The following is an 18879-nucleotide window of genomic DNA, read 5'->3' as shown; positions in this document are numbered from 1 at the left end:
ATCCGAATTACTAGAGGTACTGTAAAGAGAAAGTAACAGGAAGGCGCCAGATGCTGGAAGTCAACAGAAATTGGAAGAGCAATGAGAAAGGAGAAGACATCAGCATGTGACAGGGGGCAGAAATATAAGTCAAGGACCTCAAGGATTGCCAGCAGCTAGCACCATAATGCTAGGAACTTTTGGGGGAGAAAGCAGTGCCTTGCTGATGCCTTGATTTTGGATTTCTGCTAGCGTCAAAACCATGAATCAATAAATTCCTGTTTATTGGATCATACTTCTATTCTGTGAGTCTCTGCCTTTTGATTGGAGAGTTTATTTCATTTACATTTAGGGCAATCAGTAATAAGGCAAGACTTCTGCCATTTTGCTGTTTTCTCTGTGTCTTTTTACCTTTTTTGTCCCTCCTTTCTTCCCTTACTACTTTATTTTTGGTTAAGATGATCTTTTATAGTGAACCATTTTGAATCACTTCTTATTTCTTTTGTGTTGATTTAAAAAAAAATTGTGGTTACAATGGGAGTTACATTTAACATCCTAAATCTATTATAATGTAGTTTCTATTGGTATCAGCTTAAGTCCAATAGCCTACATACGCTCTGCTCCTGTATCCCTCACCTCTCTGTTGTTCTTATCACAAATTACATCTTTAGATAAACATAGGTTTATGATTTTTATGCAATTGTATTTTAAACCATGTAAGAATTTTAAACGTGGTATTAAAACAAAATATAGAATAATACTGCCATTTATATGTACTCATATATTTACCTATACCAAAGGTCTTTATTTCTTCAGACATCTTCAAGGTACTATTTTATGTTCTTTTCTTTCAACATGAAGGATTCCCTTTAGTATTTCTTATAGGGCAGGTCTAATGGTAATAGACTCCCTCATCTCTTCTTTACTGGAAATGTTTTAATCTCTCCCTCATTTAAAGGACAGTTTTTCCTGGATGTAGTATACTTGGTTGACAGGTTTTCTGTGGGCACTAAATATGTCATCCCACTGCCTTTTGGCCCTAATGGTTTCTGATGAGAAATCAGAGTCTTTTAGCGGATCCATTGTACATGATGCTTCACTTCTCTCTTGCTGTTTTCAAGATTCTATCTGTGTTTTGGGGGGTTGGCAATCTAGTTGTAATTTCTCTGGGTGTAGAGCTCCTTGAGTTTATCCTACTTGGTGTTTGTTGAGCTCCCCAGATTTGTATATTTATGTCTTTCATCCAATTTGGCAAGTTTTTAGTCAGTCATTATTTTTGCAAATATTTTTTTCTTCCCCTTCTCTCCTCCTTCTGGGACCCCTATGATGCATTGTTGATATGCTTAATGGTGTCCCATAGGTTCCTCAGAGTCTGTCTTTTTACTCTTGGTTCAGACTGTATAATTTCAATTGTCTTATCTTCAAGTTCACTGATCCGTTCTTCTGCCTTCTCCAATCTGCTGTTGAATACCTGTATTGAATTTTTCATTTCAGTTATTAAACTTTTCAGCTCCAGAATAATTTCAGTTTGGTTCCTCTTTATAATTTCTATCTGATATTGAAATTCTCATATTGTTCATATATCTTTTTCTTGGTTTGCTTTACTAGTTTGATCCTCTTTAGGAGAGTTGATCTAAGATCTTTGATTAGCAATTAGCAATTCCAGAGACTGGGCTTCCTCTGGGATAGTTTCTGTCAAATTCTTTTTCTCCTGCTATTGGGTCATACTTTCTTGTCTCCTTGTATGTTTTGTAATTTTTTATTGAGAAATGGACTTTGGATATTATATTATGGCCACTCTGGATAGCTTTTCTTCTACTCCTTAGTCCTCAGGGATTTCTGAGTTTTACTTATTGAGGGCTGTAGCTGTCTGTTGTTTACTTTTTCTCAGATCCATCAGACCAAAAAAAAAAAAAAAAAAAAAAAAAAATCGAGGGGGAAGGGTGCACTGCCTCTCCAAGTCTGCTGATAGATGCCAGTGGGAAGCCACTGAGGCTTGCATTTGTACCAGTCCCACAGGGTTCTATGAAAAAAGAGAGAGACAAAGAGAAGAAGAGGGGGTATGGGGAGGGAGGGAGAGAGAGAGAGAGAAAAGGTAGAGAAGGAAGGAAAGGAAAAGAAAGACTACAAAAAGTAACTAACACAGAAAACACTGCTTTGCCTCTAAGTCTTCTCATAGATGCTGGTGGAAAGCCCAAAACCAAAACTCTCATCAGTATTGCTTGCTTAGGAATTTGTCAATCTGACCTCCAGACCTTTTTGGGTGTTGAGATTTCCTGTGCCTTCCTGGTAGCCATTAACAGCTCCCAGAATTCAGGCCACCATTTCATGGCTGCATCATGGGGCTGAGGAATGGTGGGTGGTCACTGGCTCATGCATACCCTCACTTATAAAAGTTTGACAGCTCTGCAGCCTCTCCCTTCATCCAGGACTCCTGTGGTTGTTCTAAGTGTCCAATTTCTAGGGTTACCACCTAGTTATTAATTCCATTCTCTTTTCCCAGTTCATTCATTTTTCTGATGGAGGGAGAGGTCTGTAGAACTTCCTACTCTGCCATTATACATCTCTCTTTGGGTTCCTTTAATCTGGAACTGTTCCTCAGACTTTATTATTATTTTATGACATATCACAGTTTTGAATAACACAGTGCCCTTACTTTTTCAAAATTAGAATGTTTGTAATTTGGTGTTTGCCTTAGGTTTACTCTCAATTTAAGTTATGCATTTCCAGCCATGATACTGCAAAAATGATATGTCCTACTCAGGGTATCACATCTAGAGGCATGCAAATATCCATCTTCCCCTCCTTGGTGATGTTAAATTTGATCACCTGATCAAGGTGTTGTCCAGTTTCTTTACTGCATAGTTACTCTTTCCTCCCTCGTTACTGATAAGCAGACTGGGGGGAGAAACTTTTTAAGACCATATGAATATGCTGCTCCTCGTCAAAAACATAAAAAAATCCCCCCCTAGATTTAGCAGCCATTGGTGATTCTTGCCTGATTCAGTCATCCAATTCCAGCATTCTATCCACATTTACATCAGGACTCTTGCAATATTCTCCTATAAACAAGAGCCTACCCTTTTTTCTCATTTATTTATCTATCCAAAGGGAAAACATCCAGAAGTCAATGAGGAATCTTAGTTATATTACAGCTCTTCCCCCTGCAGGAATCATAACATTTTAGGAATTGTAGAGAGCTCCCAAACTCTACTAGAATCGGAAGTCATGTCCTTTCATATAGATGGTACCTCGGTTCCCTTCTACTACAGATAAACTTTACTGATTACCACATTTTGTATCAAAGCTACATTCATGGGGTGGGGAGAGGGGCAGGATGTATTTCTCATGAACCCCAAAGCAATGAGGAAATGCAGTTGATTTTTTAGAAGGTCACCAGTTCTTAGAGCATATAGTACAGTGGAAATAATTCAGGATTTGGAGTCAAAAGACCTTGTTCTACCAGTCATTAGATGTGTGCTTGATCAGGCACTTAACCACTCTGATACTGTTATTGTGATTAATACCTGCCTTAAGTATCTTGCTAAATTGTGAGAAGAAAATAACGTAAAGCCGAGGGCATTTCAAATAGGAGTTATTTTAGACCAAAAAAAAAGCAGTTATAGTTCCATACTAGCCGTAGCAACTTTGAATTCTCACAGGCCATTTTCTTCAGGATTCCTTAACTTTTGAAGAAAAAGAAATCTGAAGTTATTGTATAAAGGAGTCTCCACTGTGTCCTACCAGGATGGTTATTCCTCTCAATTACTCAGAATTAAAAAAATTTAATTGTAAAGTTAATTTGTTTTGAACCCTGTATTTTTAAAAATGTTTTCACTATATATTACTTCATTTCACTTCTTTATCCATGACCTATTTTATGACTTTTTATTTAAATGTTTTCTCAAAAATGATACTATTTCCAGAAAATGTTCATAGGCTGATTTTCCTCTGACTTCTTTTAGCAATTTAACAAATGTCTATTAAATTGTTCCATGTTGGTCACACCCTGATTCCCACCCAAAACCTAATGATTCAGAATTTCCCAGAGAGAAATATTTCTGTAACCTCCAGGGTTTATTCTTAGAATGATTTATATGTAAGAATAAAGTCAAAACTTATACTTTAGCTTGATATGAGTATGTTATGATCTAACCTCTACTTACCACCTCCAGCCTTATCCTCTATTCTCTTCCTGCATCCTACATGCTAGCCTGATGAGCTTAGCCTGATGAGCTATTTCTTGTGCAACCAACATAACTCTGTGTAGCTTCTTTGGATTTTGATTCCTTTCCCTGCTTTGTTTACCTGGAAGTCCCAATACTTCCTTTACATCGTGACACCTAGCAGGCACTTAATCTGTCAAATAAATAAGTCAATGTGTATCTGTTACTCTAATAAACACTTTAGAAAATTTACAAAGAAGAAAATGTGGCCCCAGTTCTAAAGGAATTTCCAATCCAGTAGAGATAAGATAAATATAAATGTATATAGTTCTACAGAAAATATGATTTTTCCATTACAGTATTATATTTCTTATATTACTATAAATTGCCTGGTTGGGTGAGAAAGAGCCAATCTTTAAACCACCTTTACACCGTGGTCTAAATAAGCTGCACATGATACACCGTGGTCTAAATAAGCTGCACATGTCTACGCTTTAGACCGTGGTCTAAATAAGCTGCACATGTCGTTCAAGATATAATTAGTCTTTGATGGTAGTAAACACAACATTTCAGGATAAAATGTATTCATAAAACACTGAGCAGCTCTTTAATATTTAGAGTTCATTTACCAATTCTTAATGAGAAAAAATTACTAGCTTGCATAGGTAATTTGTCCCCCATTTTCTCTCCTGGTTCCTTTTACATGTTGCAGCTTAATATTGTCAAACAAAACATTTAAAAGTTAGGAAGCAACCATCAATTAAGATTACCTACATTATCTTGGACTCATCTTCATCTTTAATTTCCTCTAATTAGACACCAAATCCAATGAATTATTCTTTCAAAATGATTAGCTGACCTGTTCATTTTTCTCCATTCTTGTCATCATTGCATCATGCATGCCCACATTAGATTAGTACCTCAATGCTGAGTGTCAAATAGTCAGTCTTATTATCCCTAGACTCACCTCCACATACCAGGCCTGGTCCCTTCAGCACACTGATGAAGAGTTTTTAAGATGATATTTTCATACAGCAATCATTCCTTTGCTTGAAAGCTATCAATTGGCTTCCACTACCTACAAGATCACATCAGCATCCTCATCTTGGCATTCAAAATTTTTCATAATTCGGCTCCATGGTACTCATTCAGTCTCACTTTCCACTGCTTCTTGTTTCTAACTTTGTATAACATGACTTTTTCATACTTATTTCTTCTTCTCAAATGCTTTCCCATTCTTTATAATTTTTTTTTTTCTTAGCTTTTCTAAATCCAGTTTATCTTTAAGGTCTGACCCTAGTTTCTCTCTAAAAACTCTTCTCCAACATCTCCTGGTACAGTGAGCTCTTCCTTCTTGAATGTTTTCTGAATATCAGTAGATACAGTAATATTGCCTCTTTGCAAAGATTCCATTCTATACAGTACTTTGTTGTATATTCCTTTGTTGTTTTGAGAGTTGGCTGGCATATTCAACATTGAATTAGAGGCCAGTTTTACTCTATCAGTCAGGGTCTATATAGAATTTATATACATTATACAAAAACATTTAGCTTTTTTGTACTAAGATGTAATTCTGTCATCTATTATGGATTAGCAGCTGGAGGTAAAAATCAAGGGTTCCTAGGAATAACTTGTGTTGTTATAAAATCTTTCAATAAATATATACTAAGTACTTTTACTGTGTGCCAGATACTAGTCTAAGTGCTGGGAAAACAGCAGTAAATAAAACAGGCAAAAATCCCTGCCTTTGTGGAACTTAGTGGGGTAAACAAATTACTAAAGAAATAAAGTCATAGAGCAATAAGTATGATAAAGAAAAATAAGTGATAAGACAGGAAAGACCTCTGTGAGGACACTTTGCGGAGATCTAAATGAAGTGATGGAATGAACAGTGGCACTGTGTGGAGGAAAAGCATTGTAGGCAGAGGAACAGCAAGTACAGAGGCCCTGAGGCAAGTGTGTTTGATTTATTCAGGGAATAACAAAAAAGTGCATTTGGCTAGAATGTAGTGATCTAGAGAAAGAGTACAAAGAGGAGACCAGAAGGGTAGATGGGGAGCCACATCATGCTGTGGTGGGGAATTGGATTTTTTTTTTTTTTTTTTTTTAACAAAGATGACTGTGAGTATGGTTGGAAGAGGAATGTTAGGGGCATGTAGGACACCAGAAGGAGAGATAGAAGATAAAGACTGGGACGGTATAACAGTGAAACCTAAAGTGGTCAGTGATTTTGATTAAATGTACAAATATAAGAATTTTTTTACATCAGGAAGAACAAATGAATGTCAGCTTTGCAAGGTGTTGAAAATGGGATGGTATTGGGGAGAAAATGCAATCGATGCAAACTTGTCTGTAGTTGACAGTAACATGCAATATGCTTCCATTAATTGTAACAAAGGCAATACACCAGAGCTAAATGTCTATAAGGGAGAGGTATAGGATTCTTGGTGTTGGTGTTATTGTCTGACCTTTTTATTGTATTATTTTTTTATTTTTTAATGCAATTTTATTGAGATATAATCACATAACATACAGTCATTCAAAGTTTACAACTAGTTGTTCACAGTATCGTCATATAGTTGTGTTTTCATCACCACAAACTGAACATTTTCATTACTCCAAAGAAATAAAATAAAAAAGAGAACATCAAAAACGTTCAGACACCATACAATCATCCAAAATATACAATCAATTGATCACATTACCATCATATAGTTGTTCATTGCTCACCCCGATCTATTTTTTTAACATTTTTCCTTGTACCAGAGGAATTGGATTTTATTGTGTGATGATAAAACTTGGGTGGGTTTTGAGCAGAAGCTGGTATGATCAGATTACTGCTGAAAAGAATCCCTCATGCTAGTAAATGGAGAAGGGCTAGGGATAACAAGAAGAGTCAATGTCGCAGGTTCCAGGTGGGAGGTAGACACTTTGTTAACCATCTATCATGAAATAGACAAATTCTTCATGACATTTATTTATTCTGCAAATATTTTTTGGAAGGCTACTCTATACCAGGAATTATGTGAAACGTTAGGGATATAATGATGAGTAAAAGACATGGTCCTTCTCAGAGCTATGAATCTATAACCAGAGTTCAATCCAACTAATGCTAGTTAATATTTATTATGTATTGAGCTGTTTCAAGGAAAATGGTTCTGAATTTTCTCTTAAAAAGTAGTCAAAAAGAGAATGCTTCTCATTTCCTCCAAAGAAATACTTTTCATAATGGCCACAAAACAGTGAAATAATGAGGTTCCTGCCCCTGAGAGATTGGTACATTCCTGGGTTACTTGAAGATGAACTATTTTATTACTTCACATCCAGAAATAAAACTACAGTTCCACACTATAATAGATTTAAGGATGAAGGGGATTGAGGGAGTTGGTCCTATTGGTTAGTTTGTATCATGGCTCTCTTAATCTTTATCATTTGCCTCTAGCTATAATTGCTTTCAGTCTACAACAGTCCCTTTCTAAAAGAAGAAATCATTGTAATTTACCAAATGAGCTACCTGGGATTAAATTGGTTTGGGGTGGGCATTGCACCGCATCATAATCTGATTAATTTTCTGCTATATATCTTGTAGGCAAATAACACACCTATTATGTAGTATGCAAGCAAACAATTTACTTTGCATATGTGATCTCATATATTTCTCAGAGCAACCTAATTATCATGGCCATGTTATAGAAAAATAAAATGAGGCTCAGAAAAGTCAGAGTTACCTTGGGGTACACACAGCTAGAGCCAGGCTGCAATTCAAATGCTACTCCCCTCTTTCTCCTCTTCAGTCACTACCATTTCAAAATAAAATTGCCTCCTGGCTTTCATCCTTCCTATTCTTCTCTCTTTTCCCCATTCCAGAACTCCCCAACTACTTCTCCTTCACTTTTACTATGTTTAAGGAAAAGAATATTTTGGAGGCAAAACTAATTTTCTCAAAACTCATCTACTAGCAGTATAGGAAAACTCTCACTTCATCATAGTTTACATTAAAAAAGGTAAACTACCCATTTATTGTTCTGCTTTTGTAATCTGCCGTGTCATTGCTCACATTTCTATTGAGATTTTGGTGTTTTCTTATCAATTTGTATGTCCTTTTTAGAAGGAAATTTTATCCATGACTTTTTATAGTCTCCATTGCAACACTGAGGGTTGTAATAAACATTAGATCATTCTAGTCTAAAGGCAGAAGTCTTTTATTTATAAGTACTTCTAGTTTTTGAAAAAATAATGTAGGCCCATTGCCCCCCTTCATTTTAAATCCCAACTGTACCTAAGACATTCAGATTTTTTATTTAACTTCCTTTATGTGAAGGAAAAGAAAAATATTGAATTGGAACAGACAAATATTTTATACATACATAAATTTGAGTTGTTGATGTTGGTTCTGGAAGGGTGTATTATACCTTGACATCCTAGTGGCTTGAAAACGAACAATATGAAACTTTCTGAACTTAATATAAATAACGAACAATATGAAGCCTTCTGTACTTAATACAAATAACTGCTTTTTAACTACTTGAGGTTTGGCACAATATTTATCATTCTCAAATCCCGTTAACTTTGATTATTTTCTTCAGGATCATAACATATTTGAATGTATTTGCTCCTCTATTCTGAAAGATCTTGGATGCAATTGTAGTTTATCTGCATTGGTAACTCAATCAAGTTAAAACCAATAAAGAGTAATGTAGAATGGCTATTTAAAATATGGGGAAAGTTAAGTTTTAAAAAAGTGGTTATAAAGTTTCAGTGGCTGAGAGATTTCAAATTTGGAAGCAAGAGGTCATTCTGGAGGTTATTCTTATATGCATTATATAGATATCCCTTTTAGTTTTTAGTGTATTGAATAGCTAGAAGGAAATACCTGGAACTGCTGGACTGCAATCTAGTATCCTTGATTCTTGAAGACGATTGTATAACTATATAACTTATATGGTGTTACTGTGTGATTGTGAAAACCTTGTGGCTCACACCTCCTTTATCCAGTGTATGGACAGATGAGTATTAAAAAGGAGACAAAAAATAAATGAATAGTAGGAGGGGAGGAGGCATATGGGATGTTTTAGGTATTCTTTTTTACTTTTTTTTTATTTTTATTTTTTGGAGTAATGAAACTGTTCAAAAATTGACTGTGGTGATGAATGCACAACTATATGATGATATTGTGAACTGATTGTATACCTTGGATAACTGTATGGTATGTGAATGTATCTCAATAAAATTGCATTAAAAAAAGTGGCTACCCAAAATGAAATTTGACCAAAGCCATCATCAGTGCTAGTTTCAAAGTTTGTTATCAGGTTTATTTACGGCCTGTAAGACAGTAATTTTTATTCTTACTCTAATTAGTAATTAGTAATTCACTAACACATTTCCCCAAAAAAAGTTGCCAATTATAATTCTCCTTCCCTTCAGTGTAATTATTTGTGTCTTTAATGAGCATGCAGTTTCATTTCATCACCACCATATCTAAGAAATGTTTGACTCTGAAAGTTGTTGAATATAGTTGCCATTTTTTAGTATCCTTTTTACACTGCGAATCAAAAGGGGAATATTTAAATGTGATCTGAAACTTTAAATATATGTGCTAGGAATGTTAGCAAAACAAAACAAAAGTATTAGTGTCATCAAAATTCAAAGTTTCTTTTATGATGAAGAAAGATTGTCAAAATCATGAAGCAAGTTTTTAAATATATATTTTATATAAATAATATATATTTATAATATCTATTAAAATATTAAATTTGCTATTTCTTTTCAATAACCATAAATTTGAGCTAGTTGTCTTTTTGTTTTAGGATTTTTTGGTTACTATATTTGGCGTTTAAGTATTTTGGTATTTTTGTTATGTATTATCAGGTGTACTCTAATGATTTTGACAAAGTACACATAGATGTTTGAAAGAAACCCCAGTTTAGTTGTTGCAGTTTTCTCATAGTTGCATCTAACTGAAAACATGAAGGGAGGTGTAGAGCACTTTTGTGGGGACTCACCACTCCAGTGAGTCAGAACACCAAGCCATGAAAGTCTTTAAAAGAACTTCTTTAAGCTTAGAACATAGTGGAAATGTTAGAGGAATCTGTAACATTTGTACCACCATCACTCTCCTCACACCCTGGCAAAATTTTAAGAAAAAGAAAAAAAAAAAGTAAGTATTCTAAATGATAAAATTTCTATTTTGGAAATACCTGCCAATAAAGCAAATAGAATTTTGGTGTTTGGAAATATCTTCCTAGGCACAATTTGTAATCAAGTCCACAAAAACTTTAAAAACTAGCAACTTGAGGTTTCTACACAAATACAGTATCTGTAAAAGTTTGTCAGCACTTTAATATGTTTACCATATTTTGGGGAAGTGAGCTTAAGTCTTCCTATCTTATTAATCTTCACTTTTGCAGCTCTTTCTGCATGGTTTGTATTGATTAATACTTAAATGATTTAAGAATTGATGTAGCCATTTCTAACATATAACATAGCCTTTTAGTTGTCTTCTTGTTTCTGAAGCAGTCAGCTTCCTTATAGATTTCTTCATTAGTCATTACTGTCCTTAAAAGTAGCTCTTTACGATTGTATAAAAATGCGGCTTATGAGGGGTAACAATGTGATTGGGAAAGCCATATGGACCACACTCCCCATTGTCTAGTTGATGGATGGCTGAGTAGAAAAATGGGGAAGGAAAAAAGCAAGCAAGCAAGCAAAGGCACCCAGTGTTCTTTTTTACTTTAATTCGTCTTTTTCACTTTATTATTGTTATTTGTGTGTGTGTGGTAATGAAGGTGTCAGGGATTGATTTTGGTGATGAATGCACAACTGTGTAATGGTACTGTGAACAATCGAATGTACGCTTTGTTTTGTATGACTGCATGGTATGTGAGTATATCTCAATAAAATGAATTTTTTAAAAAAAGTAGCTCTTTAATTGAAATTGAGGTTTCCTGAGTTTCCTGCCTGATTCACTTAAGTCTGTAACAGTAAGGACTGGTTGTACACACTGTGTTTCCTTGTTTTTATTTAATCCATCTACTAAGTAATTAAGGCAGTGTAGGAGCTATCTTCTCTACTTCACCTGATCAGTATGTGAAGGAGCCAAGATCCCTGAAATACAAGTGGTAAAAATGGGTTTCTTAGCTGAAGTTTTAAGTTACCAGGCATTTTACCTTTATAGCTTAATTACTGAAATTTTCCAAGGAGAGAGTTTTTATTTCAGAGACAGGAAAAAAGGAATATAGCATTTTAAAGCAGATTTCATAAAAATGGGCCAATACTTAATTTTTATATATATATTTTTTATTAAAGACATGCTTAATTTTTATAACCATGTTTAACTTCCTTTAACACAACCTTAAAAGTAAATAATTCCTTTGTCCAGGTCTTGAAAATAGTCAGGAAGGATTCTCAAGGAAATCTGACTATAAAAATATTTTATCCAGTTGTCTTTTGTTCAGTTACCTTGGGAATTGGTATGGAGGACTGGAGAAAAGATTAATTTTATCCATTTTTTTTTATTTGTTAGAGAAAGCTGCCATTGTTTTCCTCATTAGCAGAAGCAGGGAATAACTGACAAAGCACTTTTTCTACAAAAACAGTAATATTTGCTTTTGAACCCATGTTCATGAGCCAGTATGCCAGGCAATCAGGACAGTCTGATCTTTGGTTAAGAGGTACTGGATGTGCCAAGCACCAATAAAGTAATCTACATATATTACATCCTTTAATCCTTATAACAATCCTAAAACATAGGTATGTTAATATTTTTGTGTTGCCCTTGAGAAAACTGAATGTACAGATGGTAAGTGACTTGCACAAGGATACACAGCTAACAATAAAAGGACCAGTACAGAGCCACAGGAGTTAATTCTCTGCAGAGCACAAGGCTCTGCTCTGGTTCATGATTACAATCTACACCTTGAGTCCTGACCTGCTTCTTAAAGTATATGTTAGGGCAAGAAAATGTGGGAAATCACTATAAATCCATCACTTGAAACAATTCTAGAGATTGATATTTAAGCTCAGTAGCTTCAATTCCCTGCCTTTTCCAGCTTCTAGAGGCCATCCAATTCCTTGCCTCGAACCCCTCCTCCTCTTTCTTCAAAACCAGCAAGGGTCCATCTCTCTGTGCCTTTCTTCCATGGTCACATTTCCTTTGACCACAGCTGGGAAAGGTTCTCTGGCTTTTAGGACCCATGTGGTTAGTATATTTGCAGTATATTGAAGGCCACATTTTTTGCATTTTTGTGCTTTTTGTTGGTAATTTCGCTGTTTAAAATAGCCCCCAAGCATAGTGCTGAATTGAAGTGCGATCTAGTGTTCCTAAACACAAGAAGGTGAGGATGTGCCTTACAGAGAAAATGCATGTTAATGCATGTTACAGATAGATAAAGCTTCGTTCAGGCATAAGTTGTAGTGCTGTTGGCTGTGAGTTCAGTGTAATTGAATTAACATTTTATTTAATGAGCTGCAATTATGATTAAACTTGCTTAAATTTTTGTCCAGAGGCCTTGTTTAAAGGTTGCTCTAAAATGTTTCGAAGGCAATGATACTGCTTCTAGCTGAACTTAAATGGGGGCAGTCCCTAGGCTAGTGAAACAAAGAACTTCCCAAGGCATGACTATGCAATATTAAAAAGGCAGCAAAAGATGTTAGGTGTCTTTAAACAGAAAGGCACAAGATATCGATTGGCTGATTAAATGTTGTGACCATAGGCTTGAAGGACTCTACCTGTATTTCTCCTAAGTTCAGTTGTTTCGTGTATGAAACTACCACAAATAACCAGCAGTAACTAGTAAGAAACTGGCTAGGGTTTTTTGTTGTTGTTCTGTACAATGAAAAATAAAATATGACCTGTCCCCAAAATAGCTTCTACTGATCCAATGGTTTGCATCATCTTTTAAAAAAAGAATTATTTTTCATTGTGTTGGGCTGTAAAAACTTCTATTTTTAACTTTAAGCTCTTTTCTGCATTTGAATGGATATCAAGACTGAAAATTTAATACCATTATCTCTAAAATATATCATTAATATGAAGATGGATGAATGGATGAGATAAATGGATGGATATAGATTCTCCTCTTTCAAAAAGGGAAATAAAATGAGGCTTGGAGCCTAGACCAGAATTTGGACCAGTCTTTTCTTGTTCAACGTATGAGTTTTTAGCACATTTTTACAAAGTGATGAGAATGAAAGTTTGATTTGTATGACGAAACAGTCATGAATGATTGTGTAACATATTAGAACTGTCCTCAAAGTCCATGTAAATGGATCAACTGCATAACTCTAATTACACATACATCAGAGCTTTTATTTTTTTTAATAGCTTAAGATGAGTCTAATCAGTCACAACATTCCACACACAGATTTGATAGGTGAGACTACAGTAACCAGATATGTTACTGGACAAATTTTAGTGAAGATTTTCATTAAGGCTTTCTATTTAGGACTCCTCCTGAATGTGCTATTTTCAATGACTAGAGGAAGTTCAAGGGATTGTTGGGTGATAGCGTCACCTTTTTTATGTGTCATGTTCATCCAGCCTACCTATCCAGACAATGGCTTTATTTCTGAGATGCTTCCCAAGGTTATTACCTTCTGAGTAAGACAGGCAATGAATTTAACTTCTGGGAGTTTTGTAAGTTTTTACCTAATATATACATTTAGTGGAAACCACAGAATTGAAAGCAGTCACATTGGTGTCCTAAGCCACTATTGACTCAACTTAAAAAGCTACAGTATGTAAAAGACTGCCAGTTCCTTTAAACTTATAACCATACTTGAATTCCAAAAAGAGCTATGAATTAATAAATTTCCAAGATTAAAAATTCAACAATTAAAATGGCAATGATGTTAATAAAAACCACCATTCATTGAATAGTTAATGTGCTTTGCGCACTCTCTTATTTAATCTTCGTAAATCTACATGGTAGATATCTTTTTACAGATGAAGTGGTTGTCAGGGGCTAAGTAACTTGCCAAGCACCACACAACTAGTACTGTTAGAACTGAGATTTGAAGCCTAGAGTGTCTCATCCAAATCTATTTTTATTCACTATTAAAAACATTTGATTATGTTCCACCATATTTATATTTGTATTTTTAAAGAGACCCAGAGACTTTAAGAAATTTAAATCGTGAAATTTTGTTCTCTTAGGCATAAAATATTTCAAAACTAGCATTTGAATAGTTATGGAACACATTAATGGATGGAACACATTAATGGAATGGTGACTCTTTTTAAAAAACTCTTTTGCAAAAGTAATCAAGAATAAATAAATTTGACATCTATTTTTAATTGCCTGTTTTATGTAAAACATTAACTATTTAAATTAAAAATTCAGGACCCGGAACTAGAACAGTTAATTAAGCAGCTCCCTGGGTATGAAACAAGTATGAAAGAGGCATCGTTTAGACAAGTAAATTAAAAGGCATTTAACATAACCGATTGACAAGGACCTAACTTGAAGAGTTGGAAAAGAATACTGCTCCACTTCTTTTACTTAAGTTTTATTTACTATTTTCTGTTACAGGAGATGAGTATGATGTGTGTGCCATTTGTTTGGATGAATATGAAGATGGAGACAAGCTCAGAATCCTTCCCTGTTCCCATGGTATGGGTAATTACCCACTGGTTTGAATTTATGTATAATTTACATTTTGAATCTCTATTAGAGGGGAAGAAACAGGAAATAGTTACTAATGGTTATTAGAATACCACAAGCCAAATCCTGCACTAACTAGTAGTCTAATTAAGGGATGGAGGTTTTTTGTAAAAACTGACAAACTTTTTTCTTCTACTATTCCTACTTGATGTATATGGATCAGAACACCAAATAAAAATGGCAAGGATTAAATATAATGATCTTAACCACAGCATATTAACTGAAAGATGTATATTTTGCTTCAACAGCTTATCACTGCAAGTGTGTAGACCCTTGGCTAACTAAAACCAAAAAAACCTGCCCAGTCTGCAAGCAAAAAGTTGTTCCTTCTCAAGGCGATTCAGACTCTGACACAGACAGTAGTCAAGAAGAAAACGAAGTGTCAGAACATACCCCTTTACTTAGGCCTTTGGCTTCTGTCAGCACCCAGTCATTTGGAGCTTTATCAGAATCCCATTCACATCAGAACATGACAGAATCTTCAGACTATGAGGAAGATGACAATGAAGACACCGAAAGTAGTGAGGCAGAAAATGAAATTAATGAACATAGTGTCGTGGTCCAACTACAGCCTAATGGTGAACGGGATTACAACATAGCAAATACAGTTTGACCTTCAGAGGGAAATTTGTTTATTTCACTTTAAAATATTTAGGTATATAATTTGAATTTTTCGCTCCCTTCAGCGATTTCTGTAGAAATAACTTGTTTGGTATTCTACAGTTTAATCAAATGACTGAAACACATTTTTTTGATCCAGTATTTATCTTCAGGAGTGTACTTCCATTTTAATAAGAAGTAACAGAAAGGTGCTGTACCTCAAGCATCAAATCAGGTCTCCTCTTGAAGTGAAATATATAGCCAAAACATTAAAAAAAGGAAAAAAAAAAACCTTAGTAAAGCTTGCAGACCTAGGTCACAGTATGCCAGTGTTTTGTTTGACCACACAAAGTCCGAGCTGCTGCCACCTAGCATGAGCTAAGCCATCTCCCACCTACATAAAGTTACATAGTTGTTGAGTTGAGTAATATCTGTTTTCCTCGTATATACCCAAATTAGTGAGAGGTAGCAAGGTACTATATTATAATGCCTTTTTCCTCCTATCAGCACCACAAAGAAAAACATGTATACTTAAAGCTGTTTTTCCCTCCTGTTCCCAAGTAGTCTTTTCCTGATAGAACAGTCCATACTAGTGTAGATTTCAAGTTTTTTTTAAGGTTTTTAATACTAGTGTTATGTATGAATTTGATTCCGCAGCTACAGTAATAAGTCTCTGAACTTTACTTACTGAATTTCAGTATCCTTAAGGGTTTTATGTGGTTGTGATCAAAGCAAAAAGAAAACACTGCATAAAAAATAACAAACTCCAGCAACTGTTGATATTCAAATCATATACCTCTTAATAAAGAGCATCTTATGCTTATTAGCCCTGCTAAACTATGTACAGAAGAAAATTGTTTATTTCAAGTATTGGATTTGAAAATAAGTGCTTATGTTTAACAGAACTAATGATGTATTTTAACAATGTATTATGAAAAGCTAAATTATATTATACATCATTGTAACTATGTAGACTATATAGACTTATGTATAATCAAAAAAAGCTAAGAATTTTTATATGGCCTTGTATGAGGGGACTTTGAATGTTAATAAACACATTTTTCCACTTTAAGAACCATCAAATGTTTGTTCTACTGTAGTATTACTTACTGTGTATTCTTTAACCATGTTAGCCTTATCAGTCAGTGCTATAAAGATATGGATGAAGTCAGGTAAGTACACATCACCTTAGAATTTTGTCCAAGATAACTTGACTGCTCACAAGCAATTAGGAAATTCCCAAGAAAGTTAAGACCACAGCCAAAACCATTCCAAAAATAATCTCTACTAAGGTATATACACTCTAAGTTATATATATCTGTATTGACATGGGAAATTGTTAATATAAAGGGAATAAAAACATGTTATAGAATAACTACACTAGGTATATGAATGACCCTTTTGTTATAAAACAAACTGATATATTCAAGAAATTTAATATGAGGGGGAATTTTACTTTTTGAATTGCTTAAAAAAAAACTTTCATAATCAGAGAAAAAGGTATTTCCACTTTGAAAACTGAAAGACTGAATTCAACATCTATGTTGTCTAATACCATCCCTCACCCCACCTTTGTGTGTGTGTGTGTGTGTGTGTGTAAAACACAGGCCTGAGAAACAGATCCATTTTCTTTTAAAAAATCTTTTAAGGAGACAGTTAACCATGGTAGGTTAGCAAAGTTTTTGAATTTGACATATTTGTATGGCCCTTACCTTTCTAAATCTGTTTGGTCATCTGCACAATTTCATTTAATCTAACATAGAGTATAAAGACAAAACATGGAACTCAATGCCTGGCACATACATGCACAGTAACTATTAGCTTTTACAATAATCATGAAACTAATAATAGCATCATACCTAAAACAGAGCATTTTAAAGTAAAAAAAAAGTTGCACTTCACAGTAACATATATCCACATTATGAGATGTCATATTCTCTGTCCTTAATCCACAGTTCAGACCAAGCTCCTGATACTTTTAAACTGAGTTCCTGAGGCACAAATTATCTTTTCAGTACTCCAAACTGTTACTTTTAATTGTAAGAAAAAAATAAAGGTATGAAGTATCTTCTTAACAGCACTGGTTAGATAATGTTATTAGTTCTCTTAATATGCACTTAGAATCTTTTATAATTTCCTCATAGTATAACTAGAGAACTTTTTGAATAGGATAGTAAGGACAACTAAAATCCAATTTCTATTTAAAAAAAAAAACCTTCCTAATTTAAGTTTTCCTGATTATAAAAGTAACATCATTAAAACACTGGAAATCAAAATATAGTCATCTGGAAACTTACCCAGACATAAACTTAACATCTTGATATGCTGCCTTCAGAAATATGTAAAATACATCTTATTGTATACCATGTGTATTTATACAGTAGGTGAATCCTCACAGTACTTTAACATTCAGTGAGAGCATTCTCTCATGTCATTCTTCAGTGACCATTTTATCCTATGGATATGCAATCTTTCATTCAACCTATACTCTTCAAATTTGAACCTCTTAAAGTTTTCCAAGTTTGGTTCTTGTAAGTAATGCTGGGATGGACGTTCTGGTATACAAATGTGCTAAATTTGTATGCTAAATTTCCTAGAATCAAGTAAAAAGCAAATAAGGTGTGTGTATATTTTTTATAATTGTTTTTCTATTGAAATTGTGGAGGAGAGGGCTGATCAGGCGAATTTCATTATTTACTATTTTAGTGTTAGTGATGCAATGGCCCCTCTACTGTCTTTTAATTCCCTATTCACATCTGCAATACCACACACACAAACCCCTTACCTACTTACAAGTTCATTAAGGATTTTACAACTTCAGTCACTGCTTTCTATAATTAATCACACTAATAGTTCTTCACAAATTAAGTGTGAAGGTATATTATTGTCCCATCTCAAATCATCACAACCCAATAGCCAAATTTCCATTTGTCCAGCCTTTTGTGCCCAACAGGGACCATGACAGGTCAACAAACTGATAGGTTTCTGTTGTTAATGTTTTACAATTTCTAGGATTTGCCCAACTACTAAAGTAGTACCAAATCCCCTATCTTCCATACTTTTTCATTCCTATATGTACACTGAAATTCAAGACTAAGTCCTAATGCCTGACAACACTGGTAACGAAAAACATATTCTTGGTATATTTTAAGTAAGGCAAGGATATTAATTCCTATTCCCTAAACCACTGTTTCTCAAAGGGTAGCCTACAGGCAACTGAAATCAGTCACCTGGAGATTGTTTCTCAAAAGCAACTCCCTAGACCTATGGAATCTACATCTCCAGAGGGGATCCCCAGAACCCAGCTCCCCAGTTTTGATTAGGCTCACTAACTTTTTCCTTTACTGAGCTTCTGGCTCAACAGCTCATGATTACGATTTATTTAAAGAATACTAAACTTACATAGTTACTAAACTTCAATATATCTCAGGGTATAGCCATTGTAAACATGTCATTCCAAAGCCAGAAACTGC

At 34.5% G+C, this 18879-nt stretch overlaps 1 protein-coding gene across 2 annotated transcripts in view; it reads left to right on the top strand.

Moving 5' to 3' along the window:
- RNF13 (ring finger protein 13) overlaps positions 1–15746 on the top strand; it is a 213751-nt gene extending 198005 nt beyond the window's left edge. For both annotated transcript variants that reach the window (XM_037842832.1, XM_037842842.1), the window contains 2 exons: positions 14675–14755; positions 15055–15746. In XM_037842832.1, coding sequence (XP_037698760.1) covers positions 14675–14755; positions 15055–15419 — 446 coding nt within the window. In that variant the 3' untranslated portion in view covers positions 15420–15746. The remainder of the gene's footprint in view (positions 1–14674; positions 14756–15054) is intronic.
- Positions 15747–18879: the final 3133 nt, after the last annotated feature.

The sequence above is a fragment of the Choloepus didactylus genome, chromosome 1, assembly GCF_015220235.1.
Source record: "Choloepus didactylus isolate mChoDid1 chromosome 1, mChoDid1.pri, whole genome shotgun sequence".
Lineage (NCBI taxonomy): Eukaryota > Metazoa > Chordata > Mammalia > Pilosa > Megalonychidae > Choloepus > Choloepus didactylus.
This window is presented reverse-complemented; position numbering and strand designations above follow the sequence as displayed.